Source organism: Elephas maximus, chromosome 4 (assembly GCF_024166365.1).
Source record: "Elephas maximus indicus isolate mEleMax1 chromosome 4, mEleMax1 primary haplotype, whole genome shotgun sequence".
Taxonomy (NCBI): domain Eukaryota; kingdom Metazoa; phylum Chordata; class Mammalia; order Proboscidea; family Elephantidae; genus Elephas; species Elephas maximus.
The window spans coordinates 41977501-42000279 of NC_064822.1; the positions used below are offsets into that span (position 1 = coordinate 41977501).

Sequence of the window (22779 nt, forward strand, 5' to 3'; positions counted from 1 at the left end):
TTACTTCTTCCATTCAGATATGGATGCTAATTTTTTGAGTAGGTAACAAATATAAGCGCGTTACAAAATTGAAAAGGATATACAGTGAAAAGTAAGCCTCGTTCTTCCAGCACTGCGTTTCCTTCCCCATAGGCAGTTCCTATTACCAGTTCTGTGTATTTCCTCTAGTGTTATTCTAAACATATGCAATCATAAGAATGTGTGTGTACACACAACACATGTATACATGTATTTAACACAAATGCTAGCGTACCCTGCACTTCTACACCTTAATTTTTTTCATTTAACAGTGCGTTTTGTAGATTAAACAGTCATGTGCCACATAACTTCTGTTCAGGCAATGTCCGACCGCGTTATATCTGTGGTTCCATAAGGCTGTAATAGAGTTGAGAAATCCCGATCAGAGTCTGGGATGGAGCAGACATAACCAGGCATAATGAACACAACAGCTTCCTGCGTGCAACTCATGCATCTCATGTCTCTTGTATACCAGAGTGATGGTGCCGACAGGAATATAATGGTACAGTAAATATATAACCTATAACACATATGTCTTGATAGTTATAATAAATGCCTGTTAATGGCTTATATGTATGTACTGTACTTTCTATCATTATTTTAATGTGAGTTTTCCTTACTTACAAATAAAAGTTCACTGTGTTAGGCAGCAGCATCCAATTTCATATACTGTGCTTCTCTTGAGTGTCATAGTGTTATCTCTTTGTTTTTCTTTTGAAAATATTACCATGAAGTGCATCATGGCTCCCAAATGCAGCAAAACCAGTGCTAGTGATCGCAACAGCAAGCGCGAAAGGAGAAGTATCGATCTGAAAGTGAAACCAAAGGTATCCCATATAGCTTTGCTAAGCATATGGTGTTTGTACAACATCCAAATCATATAAGGTTCTATTTCACAGAATGTATCGTGGACACTAAACAACACATGGCAGTGTACCAAAACACATAGCTGTAACCTCATTTTTTAAAAAGCTGTATGCTATGTCATTAAATGGATGTAGCATTATAGCGGCACAGTGGTTAAGAGTTGGGCTGCTAACCAAAAGGCGAGCAGTTCAAATCCACCAGTCACTCCTTGGAAACCCAATGGGGCAGTTCAAATCTGCCCTTGTAGGGGTCGATGTGAGTCGGAATCAACTCGACAGCAACGGACTTTAATGGGTGTCCCCTATTAATAGACAGTGAAGTTGTTTCCAGTTTTTCATGCTAATAAACAGTGCTAAAATTAGTATCTTTGTACATATATCCCTTGCCCTGAGTATTTCTTAATAAATATTTTTAGATCTTTTTCAGTTAACAAGTTTTAGGGGGACAGTGTGGTGACTGAAATGAGTATTAAACCAGGAATCAAAAAACTTCTGTCACTCACCCACTTTTGATACTGGACTAGTCAGTGAACCTCTGTAAGTATCAGTGCCTTCATATGTAAATTGAAGAGGCAACTTTAAATAATCCATTTTGGCTTTAACAAGGACCTGCGTTGTCCTGGGCTCAGTCCCTACCCTGTCCTGGGCTCAGTCCCTACCCTCAGGGAATAACAGAAGGCAGGGGAAAGAGCCTGGGCCTGAACAGTCCATCCACAAACCTGGGAGAGATCTTAGACTGTCTGCATCAAGAGGGGTGCTCTCCTTCGATTAATTTTTGGGGGTCACTGACCAAGGGTAAGGGGAAAAAATAAATTTTGGCAAGAGAGAGATCCCGGTCCATGCTTCTCTCCTGGCTTGTGTCAGCTCTAAGCTGTCCCTTCTAGACACTACCAGTTCTTCCTTTCCTTTGAGGCAACTCCTCTGAGCGCTGGGGTGTTTCTGTGCCTTATTTATTGTCCTTTTTTCTTTCCTCTACCACCCCAAAGTGGACTTTTAGCTCCCTTCTGGATTTGGGTAGTGCATATCCTTTTGTGTTTGAGGGCTCCAAGTTCAGCTCTGTGATTTCTCGTGAAAAGGGCCATTTGTGCAGCTTCACTGACTTGGCCTGTGACCATTGACACCTTGTCCATAGAAATTGTGAGGCATTTTGGTTTTTTTCTCTCTGGCCTTTGCTCTTAGGCACATATGACAAATTCATCTCCCAACCTTTCTACCCTGGATCGAGCTATCTCATTTTCTCTATTTTGATGTTTTTCTGTTTGTTTTTTTTTTTTCTTCTTTAAAAACCATCTACAGCTGTACTCTTTCTGAGCCACCATCCTCTGAGTTCCATTAGCCCTCATAAACCATGGATCTGTTTCTATTCAGAAACTGACAATTACGTTATTATTATTCCACCCTCCTTGCTCTTCCTCTGAGCCCATGTGGTACAGTGGTTAAGAGCAATGGCTGCTAACCAAAAGGTTGGTAGTTTGAATCCACCAGCTGCTTCTTGGAAACCCTATCGGGCAGTTCTGCTCTGCCCTATAGAGTAGCTATGAATCGGAATCGACTCCATGCAACGGGTTTGGTTGGTTTGGTTGTTCTTCTTCATAGGTTTAACCCTGTAAGATGACAGTTTTCTTGCTACACCATACAGCCTTGCCCCTTCACAGAAATTCTCTGGAGGAAAAAAAAGCACACTATTTGGCCATACCCTGTAACCACAAGGATTTCAGCCAAATACGGAACCATGAATCTAATGAAAGAATCGACTAGTTCCATGATCACCATTGGGATATGTAAAAGAAGAAGTAAAAAAATGAAAAACTGATACGCAAGGGAATTTAGAAATAGAAATATAATTTGGAAAAGCACCTCAAATTATTAACCTTGCTGACACACGTTAATATTGTTAACTGTAACAGTGCTAATAAAATATTAAAATGAATCTCAGCTGGAAAAAAAAGTTTTTTCGTAATTATCTTCATTTGCTAAACTTTGAAAGGCCCAGAAATGGGGAAGAGTCATATGAGTCAGACCTAGTGTGTATCAAGCTAATCAGAATAGCACTTGTGTTCATGGATGACAGAAGACTGTAAGAAATAGAGTAATTTTCACCAATTTGTACTCTCATGGAGGATATACTCTGCCAGCTCCCTCAAGCCTTTTTTAAAAATTTGGTTTTTCTACTTATTTTGTTCATCATTTCATCTTTAGGAAGAGTTTTGCTTAAGATACACTAAAGAAAGCCTTAAAGAAATGTGTTGAATGGCTGAACAATTTGTATTTAGTCGTTCAATTATATATAATGATCTTAAAGACAGAAAATTTTTTTTAGCATTTTAAATATTCCCTTCTTTATTCTGATCTCGGACTACCTGTAAACCATTTTTTACTTCACAACCTAAACTTCACACTGTGCTACCCATGAATATTGATAGCATTTTATTATATGTATAATTTAATATTAACTCTTATCAGAAGTGGGTTTTTATGTGAAGTAGGAACCAAAATTGTTTGATAATACTGAGGTAACTTTAGAAAGAAAAGACTAGTGAAATGAAAAAAAAAGCCCATTACCATCTTGTCGATTCTGACTCATAGCAACGCTATAGGACGGAATAGAACTGCCCCATAAGGTTTCCAAGGAGTGCCTGATGGATTTGATGAAGGAAGACTTGGGGCCAGCCACCTGACTCAGCCGACTTCCCACAGCTCTGGGTGTGGGTGCTTTTCCATCACATAGTGCAGTGTGATGCATCTTTCAGTTACCTTTGCGGTTTTTCAGAAGCTGTACCAAAACCGCTTCATGTATTTTTCTCCCTTTTAGTACCTTTCCTTCTAGTAGAGTGATTCAGTGTTCAAACGGAACACACACGTGCACACAGAACACACATATACACACAATACTAAAGATCTCTTACAAATAATCAAGTAAGCTAATAACAAATGTTCAAAGATCACAAACAGGCAGTTCACAAAAGGAGCCATAAAAATTGCCAATAAGTAGCCAAAAAGATGTTCAGCTAGTAGAAATGCATAAATGAGAGGCAGTATAGCATAGTAATTACAGGAATTCTGGAGTCCAGCCCTGGCTTTGCCATTACTAACTGAGTGACCTTTGATGAGTTACATAACTTCTCTATATTGCAGTTTTGTATAAAATGGGAATAATAATAATAGGACTTAACCCCCCAAAAGAAGCCCTAGTGGCACAGATGTTAAGTGCTCAACTGCTAGCCAGCGGGTCCATGGCTCGAACCCAGCAGCTGCTCCTCAGGAGAAGGATGTGGCAGTCTGCTTGCATAAAGATTACAGCCCTGGAGATCCTGTGGGGGCAGTTCTGCTCTGTCCTGTAAGGTCGCTAAGAGTTGGAATTGACTCAGTGGCTACGGGTTAACCTCTCAAAATTGTTTCAAGAATGAACAAGGTTGATATTTGTAAAGCACTTAGGAGAGTACCTGAAATGTTAGCTGTTATGATGATGATGACGATGACGAAGGCAATGATGACAGTGACTAGGATGACAATGATGACCACAGCGACACAATGCCAGATAGTTCTCCAGAGAGGTGGTACGTTTACATTTCACTACCTGTACAAGTAAATGAGACTTGTTTTTCCTCATATTGTTCAGATATTAGTAGACTTCAAAATGTTTGTTAAATCAATGGGTAAAAAGGTTACCTGAAAAAAAGAAAATAAAAAAAAAATTATTTTTAAGGTATCTGAGGTTGTTTTAATTTTCATTTTTCTCCTTGCTGGTGAGATTGAGCATCTTTTCATAAGTTATTAGATACTAGAGTCTCTTGTGAAGTGTTCACATCCTTATCCTGTTCTTCTGTCAGTCTTTTGTTTTTTTCTTATTGATTTCTCATTCATTCAGCAAATATTTATTGAGGACTTTTTATATGTCAGACACTGCTTTAGGCAGTGGAAATACAATAGAAAGCCCTGTCTTTTAGATCTTATGTTCTGATAAGAGGGAAAGCAACAAATACTATGATCATAATAGCTAACATTTGCTGAGTGATTTCTGTGTACCAAGTACTACACTGAATTCTTATCCTCACGTTTTTCTAATATTCTTAAAGAAAAACTTCATCCTTTTTCCAGATAGGGAAACTGAAGCACAGAAAGGTTAAGTGATGTACTCAGTCCGAATTCAAACCCAGGTAGTCAGACTCCAGCTAAAGCCTGTAATCCTGGCCAGGGTATTATGTTGCCTCTTTATACCATACTGGAGATAAAATGTGAAAGGGAAAAGAGCTTTTTATGTTTTCTGGCTACTAGTATTTCATTATGTGTGTAATAAATAAACCACTTGCAATGAAGTCAATTTCGACTTAAGGTGACCCCATGTGCATCAGAGTGGAACTGTGCTCCATGGGGTTGTCAATGGCTGATACTTTGGTGGTAGATCCCAGGCCTTTCTTTGAAGGTGTCTCTAGATGGACTTGAACTGCCAACTTTTTGGTTAGCTACCAGGTGCATTAACTGTTCGTACCACCTTGTGGCTCCTGGGTTACAAATATCTTATGCCTTTTTTTATTTAAAGATTTTGTTTATAAACACTCTGCCATAAAATATTTAATTTTGATGTAGTCAAAGTTATCACATTTTATCTTATGGCTTACACTTTTGGATCCTTATTTAAGAGATTCATCCCTAACTGACATTATGAAGTTGTTGTTTTATTCTTTGTTGTTCATTCAGCAGATATTTACTTGGCATCTACTGTATGCCAGACACTACTAGGCACCGCGCACATGTGAATTAAAGAGACAAGAATCACTGTTCTCAGTGTTAAGGTTTCATTTTCCAAGTTGGGGTCTTGAATGCATCTGGAATTTGTTTTTGTGTGTAATGGGAGGTAGCAAACTAACTCATTTTTCTTCCTATAAGAAAGAGTTTTTCTGATAACAATTTATTAAGAAGTTCATTCTTTCAGCACTGATTTATGATGACATCTTTAACATATATCAAGTTCCTGTATATCATGGGTTGTTAGTGGTCTATTTATCGATCTCGCCTGTTCCTGAGCTTCACGTATATTTCAATAATGCTTTAGTTACAAAGATATTGTGGTTATTATAGACAGCTTAGAAAATTCATACAAATACAAAGAAGATTAAAATCACTTATAACCCCACCATTTTCTCTGCAAGAATTTGGAAATCAAAGAGAAAATATTTGTAATATAATTATATTATCAAACTACTAAGGTGTTTTGATCTCACTGTGGGGGAAAGCTAAGTGATCTCGCTGGTGGTACCCTGTAAAATCTAAATTTTTTTTTTACCTTTGGAATTCACATACCATATGTTGAGTGCCTTCGATGTTTCTCTTAATTAATGTGTTAGTTAAGACTAAGTTGCTACTACAGCCAGACCCTAACTTGTAATGGTTCAACAGAATGGAAGTGTCCTTCCTATTCATGTAACAGCCCAGAGCAGGTGTTCAGGCTAGGGGACTCTTCTTCATTCGTCAGTCAGACCAAAGGCCTCTCCATCTTGTGGCTCTCCCGTCTCCTGTGTCTCATCCTCAGTCTGCATCCAGTCTGCACCACCAGCAGCGTATGAGCATTTCAGTTCCTCCACATTCTCACCAACACTTGTAATTATCTGTCTTTTTGATGATCGCTATCCTGGTGAGTGTGAAGTGGTATAATTGTCAGTTATTATTCCCAAATTCCAGTCTTCTTAAGACTTCTGGATATGGAAAAGTAGCTCTTCCTCATTCAAGGGTTGGGGAGTTCTGCCTCTTGCCACTATATGCTATCAGATAGGTCTGGGAGTGAGAGCATGGAGAAGCACACACAAGAGGATGTGTGGCCAGCCTGGAAGTACCATAGATTGCTTCCACTCACATTACATTGTCTAGAACTCAGGCCCCACTCACTGCAAGGAAGCTGGGAAATGTAGTCTACCTCTGAGTCTGAAGAAAGGGAGAGTGGATGTTTGTGGTTACCTAGCAGCCTCTGCCTCCGTTGTTTTTCCCAGAAAAAAAAACTGGATATTCTGTTAAATCCTGTCTGTAAATTCCGTGAGAACTTCTTGCAAGAGATTTTCTGAATGTGCTCATTAAATATTTAATATTTCCATGGCTGAGAAGGGGTTCTTTGATTTATACCTGGTACTTGCCAAAGATTCTCTCTAGTCACAGACTGAAGTATCCGTACTTTCTGAGGCAGTAAAATTGAGAACTTTTTGAATCTTCACAAGACAAAATTGTGAATCTTTCTTATGAAAGCTTAGGGAAGAGGGACACGGAACTTCCGTTCTTAAAGATCCAAGGGATCTTTTTAAAAGGGCTACATGATTTCCATGGCTAAATTTTTATGAGTCAGTGATCAGCTTCAGGCATTGAGTGCCCGAATCAGTTTTTCTCCATTGGTTTTTCAAGAAGAGTCTCGAGCATGGGTTTCCTTTATTACCCTGAAGCCTTATCTGACATCTCTCCAACCCAGGTGATGAGACATCTCTTTCTGTCACACAGGTCTTCCTCCAGAGCACCTGGGTTCCGTCAGGAGGCAGACCATTAGCTAGGCAGCAGTAGCCGACGCCTGGTATACTCAGGTCTTAACACCATCTTATTCTCCCCGCCGCCCCAGGGATTTCACCTGTTGGATGTTTAACAGCTTTAGTGAGATGGAGTTCACACACCATACAGTGTACTTATTTAAAATGTACAATTCAGAGGCTTTTTAGTAAGTTCACGGAGTTGTACAATAATCACCACAATCAATTTTAGAATATTATCACCCCCCAAAAAAACCCATATTCCTTTGTTGTCACTCCCCCAGGCCTCCTATCCTCACACTCCCTAACAACCACTAATCATTTTCTTCTGTCTTTATAGATCTTCCTATTCTGGACTTTTTATATAATGGAGTCACACAATACATGTTTTTTTGTGATTGGCTTCTTTCACTGAACATAATGTTTTCAAGGTTCTTCCATGTAGTCAGTACTCCATTACTTTTTATTGCTGCATGACATTCCATTGTAGGTATAAGCCACGTTTTATTTATCCACTAATCAGTTGATGGACTGATGATGTGTGGCCAGCCTGGAAGTGGCGTGTATCACTTCCGTTTGTATTCCGATGTCTAGAACTCAGGCCCCACCTCACAGCCTTAGTTGGGTTGTTTCTACTTTTTGGTTATTATAAATAGCTGCTGTAAACATTCATGTACAAGTTTTTGGGTGGACATACATTTTCATTTCTCTTGAGTATATACCTAGGAGTGGAATTGCTGGGACATATGGTGACTTTATGTTTAGCCTTTTGAGGAATTGTCAGACTGTTTTCTAAAACAGCTGTGCCATTTTACATTCCCACAGCATATGAGGGTTCCAGTTTCTCCATGGCCTCACCAACACTTGTTATTATTTATCGTTTTTATTATAGCCATCCCAGTGGTTATGAAGTAGTGCAGTTGTCAGTTCTTATTCCCAAATTCCAGTCTCCTTAAGGCTTCTGGGAAATGAAACAGTAGCTCTTCGTCATTCAGGAGTTGGGGAGCTCTGCCTCTAACTACTATATAAATGTTGTTGTGTCCAAGCGAGTTGGATTATGTAAATATTATACCTGTAACAATGCCTGGTTAAAAATGTATCTCACTGTGTATTTGTTGGATGAGAAAAGGAGTATTCAGTAAGTAGGCATGTCAGTCTCCCTTATTACATTTGCTTGTTTTTGCACAGTACAATTTGAACTCTATAATAACATAAGGGCTCCATTATATTTATAATGTATTTTTGAAAAGTAGGGGCACATTACTTTGTGTTGTACACATTTTAATCCACATGGGTTAGAAAGCAGTTTTTTTTTTTTTAAGCCATAAAAATAAAAGGGTAATTTTGTAATAGGGAAGGCCTTTCTAGATAAGATTTAAAAGCCAAAATGCCGCAAAGGAAAATTTTCAAATATTAGACTACATAGAAGTTTTAAACTTCTGTCCAGGAAAAGATACCATCAATAAAATGAAAACTAAACAAAATAAACGGGGTAAAGTGTTTCAACATAAATAATAGATCACAAACTAGGCAGCGGTTTGGTGGTGTGGTTAAGAGCGTGGGCTCTGGATGTCCCATTTCAGATCCCAGCCCCACTGTTGGCTAACTTGGTGACCCAGGGCTTCAGTTTTTTCAGTGTGAAATACAAGGATAAAGTACATCCATCTCCTAGGGCTGTTGCAAGGACTAAATGAGATCAAGTATGCAAAGTAAATACTTAATAATAGCTGCTATCCATACTTTTATAAGACCTGACCTGCTGCTGTTGAGTCCGTTCTGACTCATAGCGACCCCATAGGACAGAGTAGAACTGCCCCATAGGGTTTCCAAGGAGCGGCTGGTAGATTCGAATTGTCAGCTTCTTGGATAGCAGCTAAGCCCTTAACCATTTAGCCATTAGGGCTCCAAGAGTACCTACAAATCAATTTTTTTTAAATGGCTTTTAGAAAAAGGGTATGAATGAGCAATTCACAGAAAAAAAATAAGTGTCCAATAAGCATATGAAAAGATGTGTAGCCTCACTCCTGATTAAAGAAATGAAATCTACAGTGAAATTTTATTTATTTACAATGAGATTTATTTTCTACCTACCAGACTGCCAAGGATGAAAAAGAATATTTCAGTGCTGGCAAAAAAACGTAGGGAAACTGGTGCTCTGATTTACTGGTGGTGGGAGTGGAAATGTATCTAGGAAAGCAATCTGCATGATTTACTGAAACTAAAAATGCACGTGCCTTCTGATCTAGTTTTCACCTTTGGACATACTTTGGACGTAGCATGAATGCACAAAGATGTAGGTACTAGAATGTATCTTCTCTTTTTTTATTGTGCTTTAGGTGGAAGTTTACAGAGCAAATTAGATTCCCTTTCTGTAGTTTCAACATAGTGTTTCACAGCCCTTGACTTCATTCCTTGCAATGTGTCAGCACTCCCCATTTGGGCCTTGGGTTCTCCATTTCCTTTTTGTCCTGATTTTCTACCCCTTTCTGATTTCTCTTCTTTGCTTTTGCAAATACCGCCCTTTGGATCTCGTATAATTGGTTGTTATAAGGCGGATGTTCCTTGAGGGTGTTAGTGTTTATTTTATGGGCCTGTCTGTTGTTTGGCTGGAAGGTAGTCCCTGGGAATGGCTTCAGTTCCAGGTTAGAAAGGTGTCTTAGGACCATAGTCTTGGGGGTTCCTCCAGTCTCTGTCAGACCAGTAAGTCTGGTCATTTTGGTGAATTTGATTTTTTGTTCTACGTTTTTCTCCCTCTTTGTCTGGGACCCTCTGTTGTGATGCCCAGTCAGAGCAGTCAGAAATGGTATTGGGCATCACTTAGTTCTTCTGGTCTTGGAATCATATAGGCTGTGGTTCATGTGATCCGTTAGTCCTTTGGACTAATTGCTCCCTCGAGTCTGGAAGACAGACCAATAGTTGTATCCTAGATGACTGCTGGTAAGCTTTTAAGACCCCAGATGCTACTCACCAAAGTTGGATGTAGAACATTGTCGTTATGAACAATGTTGGGCCAGCAGATATAGATGTCCCTGAGCCTGTGGTCCTTTGCCTTTGAGCCCAGGAACTTTATCCTGTGAGGTGTTTGGTTATGTTTAAGAGGTTTCCCTAAGCATGCCCCTTGTGTGCTCTGTTAGCTATGTTAACGTATGAGGAGCACCTACAGTCAGGTATGTAGAAATATCCACCACCAAACCTGTATCCGCCAGTGAGTGTTCTCCCTTATGCACACGTCTTGGCGTATCTATCTACCTGTGTATCCATTTGCAAATTATTGTTTGTTAATACTGTTGATTCAGGATTGTCTATGCTATAGTAGTTACCCTGGCAGCGAAGTGGTGAAGAGCTACAGCTGCTGATGAAAAGGTCAGCAGTTCAAATCCACCAAGTGCTCCTTGAAAACCCTATGGGGCAGTCCTACCCTATCCTATAGGGTCGCTATGAGTTGGAATCGACTCGATGGTAATGGGTTTTTTTGTTTGTTTATTATAGTAGTTACCGTAGTTGCCCTTTATTCTTGTGTTCCTCTCAGTGTCCTCTCTTGCCTTGGTCAAGGTGCACTGACTTCTCCCATATTGTGTATTGCCTTTCCCTTCACCAGTATTAACACGTGTCTGCTACCTATTTGGTAAATTTCCCTCCCTCTCCCTCTCATCCCTAGTAGCCATCAAGGAATTTTTTTTTTCTGTGTGTAAACCTTTCGTTGTTACTTTATAATAGTGGTCTCATACAGTATTTGTCCTTTTGTGATTGACTTATTTCACTCAGAATAATGCCCTCCAAATTCATCTGTGTTGTGAGATGTTTTTAGGGATTTATCATTGTTCTTTATTGTTATGTACCCTTCCATTGTGTGTATGTACCACAGTTTGTTAATCTGTTCGTCTGTCGGTGGGCTCTTGGGTTGTCTCCATCTTTTTGCAATTGTGAATAATGCTTCAATGAACATGGGTATGCATATGTCTATTTGTATGATGGCTCTTATTTCTTTAAGGTATATACCTGGGAGTGGGATTGCTGGATCATATGACATTTCTAACTTTTTAAGGAGGCACCATATCATTTTCCATACTGATTGTACCATTGTACCACCAGCGATGTATAAGAGTTCCAGTCTCCCCACAACCTCACCAGCATTTTTTTGTTTTTTGTTGTTTTGATTACTGCCAGTAATGTCAGGGTGAGATGGTATCTCATTGTAGTTTTGATTTGCATCTCCCTAATTGCTAATGATCACGAGCATTTCTTCATATGTTTGTTAGTAGCCTGAATAGTCTTCTTTGGTGAAATGTCTTTTCATATCCTTTGCCCATTTTTTAATTGGATTGTTCGTCTTTTTTTTTTTTTTAAGATGTTGAAGTTTTATATGAATTTTAGAGATTAGATCCTTGTTGGATATGTCATAGCCAATTTTTTTTTCCCAGTCTGTAGGTTCTGTTTTCACTCTTGGAGAAGTCTTTTGTTGAGCATAAATGTTTAATTTTTAGGAGGTCCCGTTTATCTAGTTTGTCTTATGCTATGTGTGCGTTTTTGGCTATGTTTGGTATTCTATTTAAGCCATATATTGGGGTGCCTAGCATTGTCCCTATTTTTTCCTTCATGATCTTTATAGATTGAAGTTTTATACTTAGGTCATTGATCCATTTTGAGTTAGTTTTTGTGTATGGGTCCCGTTTCATTTTTTTACAAACAGATGTCCAGTTTTGCCAGCACCATTTGTTGAGGAGACTGTCTCTTTCCTATTTAAGAGACTTTGGTCTTTTGTTGAAAATCAGCTGTCCATGCGTGGGTGGATTTATACTTGGGTTCTTGATTCAGTTCCATCAGTCTATATGTCTGTCATTGTACCAGTACCAGCATGTTTTGACTATTGTGGCTCTATAGTAGGTTCTGAGGTCAAGTAGTATGAGGCCTCTTACTTTGTTCTTCTTTAGTAATGTTTTACTTATTCCAGGCCTCCTTCCCTTCTATATAGAGTTAGTGATTAGTTTTTCCATGTCGTTGAAGAATGCTGTTGAGGTTTGGATTGAGATTGCGTTTTATCTATATATCAATTTGGGTAATATCGACATTTTCACCGTGTTAAGTCTTCCTATCCAAAAGCATCGTATGTTTTTCCATTTATGTAGGTCTCTTGGTTTCTTGCAGTAGTGCTTTGTATAAGTCTTTTAGGTCCCTAGTTAGATTTATTTCTAAGTATTTCGTCTTTGGGGGGGGCTATTGTAAATGGTATTGTTTTCTTGGTTTCCTTTTAAAAGTTCTCTTTGTTGATGTAAAGCAATCTAACTGATTTTTGTATGTTGGTCTTGTATCCTGCCATTTTGCTGAATTCTCCTATTAGTTCTAGTAGCTTTCTTGTGGAATCTTTGGGTTTTCTGTGTATAAGATATAATCTGTGAATACAGATAGTTTTACTTCTTCTTTACCAATTTGGATGCCGTTTGTTTCCTTTTCTTACCTTACTGCTGTCACTAGGACTTCAATACAATGTTGAATAAGAATGGTGATATAAGGCATTTTTCTGTGGTTCCTGCTCTCAAAGGGAATGCTTTTAGACTCTCTGTTGAGGATTATGTTGGCTGTTGGTTTTGTATAAATTCCCTTTATTGTGTTGAGGAAGTTACCTTCTATTCCTATTTTACTGAGAGTTTTATCAGGAATGTGTGTTGAACTTTATCAAGTGTCTTTTCTGTGATTGAGATGATCATGTGATTCTTTTCCTTTGCTTTATTTATGTGGTGGGTTGTGTTGATTGACTTTCTAATGTTGAACTATCCCTGCATGTCTGGTATGAATCCCACTTGTAAAGTATTATTTTTTTGATATGCTGTTGAATTCTGTTGGCTAAGATTTTATGAGAATTTTTACATCTATATTCATGAGGAATATTGGTCTGTAGTTTTCTTCTTTAGTGATGTGTTTGCCTGGCTTTGGTATCAGGGTTATGCTGACTTCATAGAATAAATTTAGGAGTATTCCTTCCTTTTCTATATTCTGGAATAGTATGAATAGAATTGGTGTTAACTCTTCTCTAAATGTTTGGTAGAATTCTCCAGTGAAGCTATCTGGGCCAGGACTTTTTGTTGGTGATGGGAGTTTTATTAATGACCTCTTCAGTTCCTTCTGTTGTAATGAATCTGTTCAGATTTTCTAGCTCAGTTTGTGTTAGTGTAGGTAGGTGGTATGTCCATTTCCTCTGCGTTTTAAAATTTGTTGAAGCAAGTTTTTCATAGTGTTCTGTAAGGATCCTTTTTTATTTCAGATGGTGCTGTTATAATGTTACCCATCTCATTTCTGGTTTGGATTATTTGTATCTTCTCCTGTTTTTTTTTTTTTTTTGTCACTTTGACCAGTGTTTTGTCGATTTTATTCATCTGTTCAAAGAACCAGCTTTTAGTCTTGTTGATTCTTTCTATTGTTTCTTCTGTTCTGTTTCATTTCCTTCTTTTTTGGGGGGGGTGCTTATTTCTGGACTGTCCATTCTGTTCCATGGGTCTATTTATCTTTTTTTTTTTTTTTTAATTGTGCTTTAGGTGAAAGTTGACAGCTCAGGTTAATGTTTCAGCACACTCCCCCTTTCCATGCCAGGTTCCCTGTGTCCATTTGTCCAATTCCTCTCCCTTTTTCCCTTCTCGTCCTGCTTTTGGACAGGGGCTGCCTATTCGGTCTCTTATATCTGATTGAAATAAGAAGCATGTTCCTCACGTGAGTTATTTTTTGTTTTATAGCTCTGTCTAATCTTTGAGGAGTGAGCTTTGGGAGTGGTTTCAGTTCTGTGTTAACAGAGTGCCCGGGGGCCATAGTTTTGGGGGTTCCTCTAGTCTCTGTCAGACTATTAAGTCTGGTCTTATTATGTGAATTTGAATTCTATTCTACATTTTTCTCCTACTCTGTCCGGGACTCTCTGTTGTGTTCCCTGTCAGGATAGTCATTGGTGGTAGCCAGGCACTATCTAGTTCTCCAGGTCTCAGGTTTCTTCTTTTACATTTTGTTGAGTGGATTTGTTAACTTTCTTTGTGGTTACCCTGAAATTTACTTTTATCATCCTAAGTTTAAAGCAGTCGTTTATTTCTTTATATTGCCTTGACTTCCTCTCCATAGGGAAGTTGTAAACCTGTACCCTTTATTCCACCTTGATGTTTTAAAGTGATCGTCACTTACAGATTGACATCTCTGGTTCCCTGTTTTCTGTCTTCTAGCTTTATTTTATTTTTGAGAGTTCTTTATCTGGGTTGATATCTGGCTGATGTTGTCATGTGTTTTAATATCAAGTTGTTGTCTGGGGTTGTTAGTTTTCGGTCTGAAGGACACCCTGTAACATTTCTTATTAAGTTCATCTGGTTTTTACCAATTCCCTTAACTTCTGTTTATCTGGAAATGTCCTAATTTCATCATCATATTTGAGGGATATTTTTGCAGGATATAAAATTCTTGGCAGTTTTTCTCATAAAGTTTTATACATGTCATCCCATTGCCTTTGTGCCTGCATGGTTTCTGTCAAGTAATCAGAGTTTAGTCTTACTGATGCCCCTTTGTACGTGATCTTTCGTTTTTCCCAAGCTGCTTTCAGGATTCTTTCTTTGTCTTTGGTTTTGGAAAGTCTGATAATGATATATCTCAGTGTTCTTTTGGGATCTATCCTGTATGGGGTTCGTTGTGCTTCTTGGATGGTTATCTTCTCGTCTTCCATGATATTAAGGAATTTTTTAAAGCAAATCTTCAACAATGCTTTCTGCTTTTTATTGTCTCCTCTTCTGGGATTCCAATCACAGATAAATTATACCTAACTCTTAAGCCTTCTTCATTTTTCTTCTTTTTTTGATCCTCGAACGGATTAATGTTAAAGAATTTGTCTTCTATTGTGCTGATCCTGTCTTCCATTGTTTCAATTCTACTCCTTTGACTTTCCATTGAGTTGTTAATTTCTGAAATTTTATTGTTAAGCTTCTGGATTTCTAATTGCTGTTTTTGTATGGTTTCCAATGATCTATTTTGTCATTTGTTCTTGTATTGTTTTCCTGAACTCCTATAGCATTTTGTCCGTGCTTTCCATGGTTTTTGTCTGTGTTTTCTGTAGTTTTGTCTGTGTTTTCCTTGATTCCTCTGAAGACTTTATACATAAGTCTTTTTAATTCCACATCAGGAAGCTCTATTACATTCTCTTCCTCAGGGAGATTTTCTGGTTCTTTATTTTGATCATTTGCTGGGGCCGTCTTGCCCTGCTTCTTTAGGTGGTTTGCTGTTATCTGTTGTCTTCAGAACATTAAGAGGCTACTGTTTTTATTTTTTAGTTGTATAAATGTTTCCTGGGTCCTGTTTCTTTTTTGTTTTGTTTTGATGATCCCTGGCAAGTGTGGCTGGTATGGTGGCCTGGTCACTGGACTGGCCATGCTGGGGTACTCCCTACCTGCCACCAGGCGAGTGAGGCAGTGGGTAGGAGTTAGAGCTCGGGTCTTCCAGGGTGGCTGAGGGTAGGTTGGTCAGGCTTTGGTCTGTGTCTTCGGTTCAGTGGTGCAGTTGTGGGGAGTAGTGCTTTCCTTGCAGGCAGAGCAGCCAGTGTACCAGGTGAGTGGAGGTAGGGTTATCACCTCTCATTGGTTGAAGGGGGAGTGGACAGTAGAGCGGGGCTGTGGGCAAAAGTGCACAGAGTCTAACTACCTCAGCCTACTCCTGGTTTGGGGGAGGGAGGAAGGAATAGCAGGTGGGTGTGCACTCAGTTGCTCTGCATCCACCTATCAGTGGGTGGGGTGAGTGAGGAAGATACAGCAGGTGAATGAGTGCGCATTTACTCCATGTCCACCTTGTGGTGAGCGGGGGAGGGAGGAAATGCCTCATGAGGGATACATGTGAAGTTGCAGCTCCTCCACCCCTCTCTGGGCGGGTGAAGAGAGGGAATTGTGCCAGGTGGATGCGTACACAGTGATGCTGCCTCTGCCTCTGTCTTGTGCAGGGCTGAGGGAAGGAAGAAGAGGTGTCGGGTACACACGCAGCCACATCTCCTCCACTCCTTGCTGGTTGGGGGAAAGAAGGAAGGAGTGGCAGGTGGGCTCTTTCACTGTCTTGCTGCTGGTGCCCCCACTGGGCCCTTGGGGGGCTTGTAGGTGGCAGGTAGTGCACACACTGGAGCACACCTGGTATGACTCGTCAAGTGGGCAAGGGGGGTAGTGAGCGGGGTTGTAGGGGGTAGGGGAAAGAAGAGAGGCTCATGTTATGGTCCCCTGGTCAGGCGAGGCGGTTGGGGTATGGGATCCACTACCACCTGTAATCAGGAGGATGGGGTGAGGGAGAGTGTATCTCCCTGGATGGATACATGGTTGCCGGGGGGCTTCGCATTCACTACAGCTAGCAAGTGGGACCTGTCCCCTCTCGAGTGTCAGGGAGGGGGGAACTCCCAGGGAGTTGGGTAGGAGAATTCTGCGGGTCTACTGCCCTCATGCGTGACACTCACCCCCAAGGCCAGGGACCACTGTTCCTGAGTATCTCCAGCTCTGGATCCTGGCTGCCTCCCTGCCTCTGCTTCTCTCCATGTGTGTCTATAGAGTTTCCCTGTCCCTTTTGGGAAAGTCGTGAAGTTGCCTTGCTGTTTGCTTCACCTGGAGTCACTGCTGGTTTTGTCCTAATATGGCCACAGCAGGCCAGGATGACTGGCTGAGCTTCTCCATTCCACGTTACCCCTCATTCTCTGCGTTCACTTACTTTTACCTTCTAGTTCAGTTCAGTTCTTAGACCTTTTTTTTTTCACTATTGTTTGACCAAGCAACTAAGCACCAGAGCCTAGCCAAGTTGACACGTAAAATTAACCACCACAAGGCCAGTTAGATCTCTGTCAGAAGCAGTTACGAGCCTACTTCTCAGAGATAGCTGTTGTTAATGTGCATATGCACATATATACAAATATACACACATGAACTTATATAAGTATACATACACGTATATTCTCATATATTTAAAATGGGATTATATATTATTGCATATACATTTTCCAGTATTTTTTCACTCAGTTGGATCGGGAACATTTTCCCAGGTCTGTGAATGTACTGCTATAAAACCATTTTAATGGCCATATTGTATTGGATATGGGCATTTTTTTTTCTTTTTTATTGAATTTAAGATGAAGATTTACAGAACAAAATAGTTCCTCATCAAACAATTAGTACACACATTGTTGTACGACATTGGTTAATGACCCCACGACATGTCAACACTCCCTTCTCAACCCTGGGTTCCCTATTACTACCAGCTTTCCTGTTCTTCCTGCCTTCCAGTCCCTGCCCCAGGGCTGGTGTGCACCTTTAGTCTTGTTTTGTTCCATGGGCCTGTTCAGTCTTTGGCTGAAAGGTAACCTCAGGAGTAGACTCATCACTGAGCTGAAAGGGTGTCCAGGGGCCATACTCTCAGGGTTTCCTTTCTTCTGAAGCACCTCTGAGTAAACGTAAACCTCCAGCCTTTGGGTTAGCAGGCTAGTGTGTTAACCGTTTGTACCACCTAGGGACTCCAGTTATAATAAAGGAATGGCTAAACAAGATATGATATATTTACACAGTGAAATGCTATCAGAAAAAAGTCGATTCTGGCTCATAGTGACATTATAGGACAGAGTAGAACTGCCCCATAGGGTTTCCAAGGAGCTCCTGGTGGATTCAAACTGCCGACCTTTTGGTTAGCAGCTGTAGCACTTAACCACTATACCACCAGTGTTTTAAGCCACCAGTTAGAGTGCTATACAACTGCTAAAAAGAAATCAGCCCAGCATATCCTGACATGAAAATATATTCAAGGTACATTAAGTAGAGGGAAGAAAAGCAAGTTGATAAATAGTATGTTGAAGATTCCATTTTTATTTAAAAATCACTCAGAGTAAAAACAAGGAAATGCTAAAAAAAATCAGTTTGAGAAGAATCTATACCAGAAAAACTGTCGGTAGCTTTTGAAGGACAGTATTATAAAAGATGTTAATATATATTGTTGATATTTATATCTTGTATGATGAACATGTGTTTTATAATTAGGAAAAAATTAGGAAGAGAAAATTGGTGGGGACACAGATCTGACTGACTTAGAATAATCTAATGGGATTGGTTATAGTAGTTTGGCCTACCTCAGGCAGTAATAATCTCTGACTCTGAATTTTAATTTACTTCCTGAGAATTTTTGTGGGAGAGCAAGCCCAAGTAAATGAAAAATTTAAATCTCCTTATGGTGTTTTTTTGGTGTGTCTTTTTGCTTTCTCAGAGTATAACAGTCGTAAGATGACAAGGATTCCGAACTGAAATGTTCTAACGGTTAATATTATTTTTACGTAGAGTTTTTTGTTAGTCCTGCTAGGAAAAAATCTTTGTCAGAAAAATATCTCCCTCTCAAGAGGGGCAGTTTCTTTAGTTCTGTTGCAGCAAGATTGATGGTTTGTTATACCCAAGAGACGTTTTACAGTGGAGTTTTTTACAAGATATAAAGCCTCCCTTACGAGACTGACTGAAACGTAGATTAGTGAGGTAGTGATATCCTAACTGTGAAAGTCGTTTGACTTCAGTTATAAAATATGGTTTATATTACAGTCTTCCTGCATAAATGACATCTAAGCATCCTGCAGTGTGACTGAACGTGGACTAATATTCTCTTCCATTGTCTGTCTGTCAGTTTCTTAATCCGACCAAGTTTCATCTTCCACTCACATCCTCACATAGTGTTTCCACTCTGTGTAACATGTGTTTTTCTGAATGATTACTTTAAGATATTTTATATAACAGTTACTTGTTGTTCTTGTTTACCCCTTTGAATTTCCTGACAGAAGTCCTGGAGGGGATTTGGGAGCCAAAAAGAAAAAGAAGAAACAAAAGAGAAAAAAGGAGAAGCCAAATTCTGGAGGCACCAAGTCAGATTCTGCATCTGATTCCCAGGAGATTAAAATGCAACAGCCTTCAAAAGTGAGAGCCTTGTCTTTATTTTAACCTCTGTGGTTTCTCATGCATGTGAGAGTGGGTTTATATAGCCTAACACTCGGCTGAGTCAGGTGTGTAGTTAGGGTTTCTGTTGTGACTGCGCATTGAATGGCACTGGTGAAAGGAGGGTATTTACGGCCTTCCTAAAACTGCCTTCGGCACTCGAATAACCAGTAGGTACAAACTGAGCTTTTGTGTGTCTGTGGGTTCCTCCCGTTCTTCTCCTCTTTCTCAGTGAGTTAGTATTTAGACTGTAGCCACAGAAGAAATCTCAATGTAAGCGTGTTAGGTTTTTTTGGTTTTGTTTTTTAAGTTTCACTTAATATTTGATGACTTTTAGTTCAGAAGATATTCACATTTTAATTTCTCTGGGTGTCTGTCTAATTACCTGAATAGCACAACACCATCTGGCAGCAGATTTCAGCCGGAGCAGCCATGGGTAAGTCTTATATTGACTTTGAATCAGGCCAGTCTTCGGTGGCCATTCTTAATTATATTTGCCAAGGGTGGGACATATATCTTCACATTCCTCCTGAAGAAACACACGTTTTAGGCCAAAGTAGCAGTTATCCAGCTGGGTTCTGTGTTGGCAGATTGCCAGCAGGCAGAGGGTTGGTTTGTGTCCCTTGGGCATCTGTAGTACAGACGGCAGCCACCCATTTTTTGGAGCTAATCCCCAGTCATCCTTGTGTGCTGGGAAGCACAAAGCCCTCTTGATGCAGGAAGCTTCAAGGTGAAAAGGGGCAAGATCACAAGTACAACAAGATAGAGATTATTTTGATAATTGACTGTAGGTCGGAGTATGTGGTTTACTGGAAATAGCCCAGGAGGTAGAAACCTTGGGTTTAGTCCTGGCTTGATTACTCACAGGCTGTGTGCCTTTGGATAAGTTACTGACCATCATTAAGCCAGTTTCCTTATTTGTAAAATGAGGATGATACTTTCACCCCAACTCACAGGGTTGTTGTGAGGTTAAAATAAGATAGTTTTTATGAAATGATTTTTTTATATCGTAAAGCACTGTGTAAGGAACCCTAGTGGTGCAGTGGTTAAAGCACTCAGCTGCCAACCAAAAGGTCAGCAGTTAGAACCCACCAGGCGCTCTGTGACAGGAAGATGTGGCAGTAGAAACCGTATGGGGCAGCTCTATTCTGTCCTGTAGGGTCACTGTGAGTCAGAATTGACTCGACGTTCATGGGTTTAAAGTGCTGTGTATATTGCAGTTATTGCCATCATGCAAGTTTTGTGGGGTTTAAAATCTTTTGTATAAAGCTTATATTGCATCCCCTGAGATGCGTCTTGCAGGTGCTTATTCCTACTACATCTGCAGTCTCTGAGAAATGAAATGATTTGCCCCAGTTTTTCCCTGACTGACTTTGTGGCTTGAGGAGGAAATGGAGCCTTCCTCCTTAGCTGTTCCACTTGGTTCTCATGTAATGAATATTCTACCAACTAGACGTAATTTGCAAGGTAACTCATAATGAGGACGCTGCTATAAGCTTGCAAAATATTTCTCTCGTTTCTGAACCTTGCTTCATCAGGTAAATGTGGTGTTAGCTCATACGCAGTTTGTGGACATCTCCTTATTGCTTCTGCCATCTCCATCAGCTTCTTCCCATCCTCTGTCCCTCTGATGATTCTGATCCTTACTCCACCCCTGGTCGCTTGTGAGAAACTAGAGCCAACCAGGGCAGGAGGAACTGTTAGCATTAGATGGTAGAGAATTACACATTTTTTTTTTCTAGTTCAAACCAAGTCAAAATTATTTCAATGTGAGCTTTTCTCCACTGCATTTTTAAAAAACCGAGGCTCCTTCTCCTTAAACTGATGTCCACTGTAGATAATACCATGAAGTACAGTAGACTCTGTTTGGAGCATATTCTGGGCTATACTCATGAACCAAAATAAAAATGATATTTGTTTGTGGATTCTTGTATACTTCTTAGTGGTAGATGACTTGACATTTTTTTCCAAGATGGCGAATTTGGAGAGTGTTAAGTAAACAGTATAGTTGCTGTTAAGTGTTCCACAAGGTACAAGTATGGAGGAGAAGGGGGGTGCCTTACTCTTCCCTAGGAGTATAATAAAACCAAAACCACTGCCATCAAGTTGATTCCGACTCATAGTGACCCTACAAAAGGACAGAGTATAATAGTGCGAGCTAATTCAGGGTCAGTGTACATTCTCACCCTTCCTAACACTAATTCATTTCTCCCCAGGTGGTGCAACTACGGAAGTTGTTTAATGGAACGGATAGGTTTAAGAATTTATGTAGCTGAGTTTTCCTTACCACTTTGTCTCTATGGATTTGAAAATTGTGCTTACTTAAATCTTCTTAAAGGATGAATTTAAATAGTGAGCATTGAGATATAAATATTTCATGAATAGCCATTTCATGTAGACAGTGTTGGTTGACTTGATGAAGCTTATTATAGGTGGGATATAAGCCACTCTGAGGTCTTCTTCATGAAGCTGGGATATCATTGGCTCCTTTGGAACAGAGATGCTGAGTCACACGTTTTTGAGTTTGATACATTAGTGTTAAAGATCCTTGGGAGATACAAGCAGTTTGCCATTGGCTACTAACCTGAAGATTGGCAGTTTGAACCCACCCAGCGCACTGCGAAAGAAAGGCTTGACAATCTTCTTCCATAAAGATTACAACCAAGAAAACCCTATGGGGCAGTTCCACTCTGTAACACGTGGGTTGCTGTGAGTTGGAATCAACTTCGGCAACAGTTATATTAGTGATAGAGGATTTAACTCAAATATCTCAAAAGAAAAATTGCCATAACAAATTGGGTACAGACACTATGGATACATTTTTGTAAGACTGAGTTTTTTTTTTTTTTGCCTTTTTAAGATAAATGATATGTGTGCAAGTATTTTATTAGTTGATTATGCTGAGATCTCAGTTGCTATTTAAGTTGTAGATTATATTGTTGGGGTTAAAATAGATATAAATTTCATTTTGCTAGAAATCAAGTATTTTTACGTTGGAAGTTCATGAGAGACTTGAACAAGAGAAATAATTAAAAAATACAATACATTAGGAGAGTCGCAGTAGTATTTTGTTAAATTGGCTTCTGTGATTAAGACATGAGCCTTAGGATTTTGATCTCAATGAAAATATAAGATAAGCAGTCTCATAACATTGTGGTAAGTCTGGGCTGTGGTGTTAGACTTATAAGTAGAGACAGCAAGCCTGCTTCCAGCTAGACTTCAGCACTTTGTTTCCTTAAACCATCTTAGTTGCAAGAATTGTAAGGAAACCCAGTGAGTAGAGCAATCACAGCAAGTTCTATATTAAATAAATGCAATTTTGTGCTGTGTCAACTGGGTCAGCTTCCCAAGTTAAGTTGCTGGCTCCAGACCTCAGACTTCAGATTCAAAGTTGAACAGAAGTCCAAGGCTGCTGTTTGTAAGCCATGGAAGATCGATTGTACCTTTCCTTGG

At 39.7% G+C, this 22779-nt stretch overlaps 1 protein-coding gene across 3 annotated transcripts in view; it reads left to right on the forward strand.

Moving 5' to 3' along the window:
• The window catches only part of NMT2 (N-myristoyltransferase 2), a 70400-nt gene that overhangs the window by 14043 nt on the left and 33578 nt on the right, over window positions 1–22779 (forward strand). For 2 of the 3 annotated variants that reach the window (XM_049881931.1, XM_049881932.1), the window contains exons 2-3: window positions 19173–19308; window positions 19720–19762. In XM_049881931.1, the coding sequence (XP_049737888.1) occupies window positions 19173–19308; window positions 19720–19762 (179 nt within the window). The remainder of the gene's footprint in view (window positions 1–19172; window positions 19309–19719; window positions 19763–22779) is intronic. The other variant, XM_049881930.1, reaches the window with a different exon arrangement.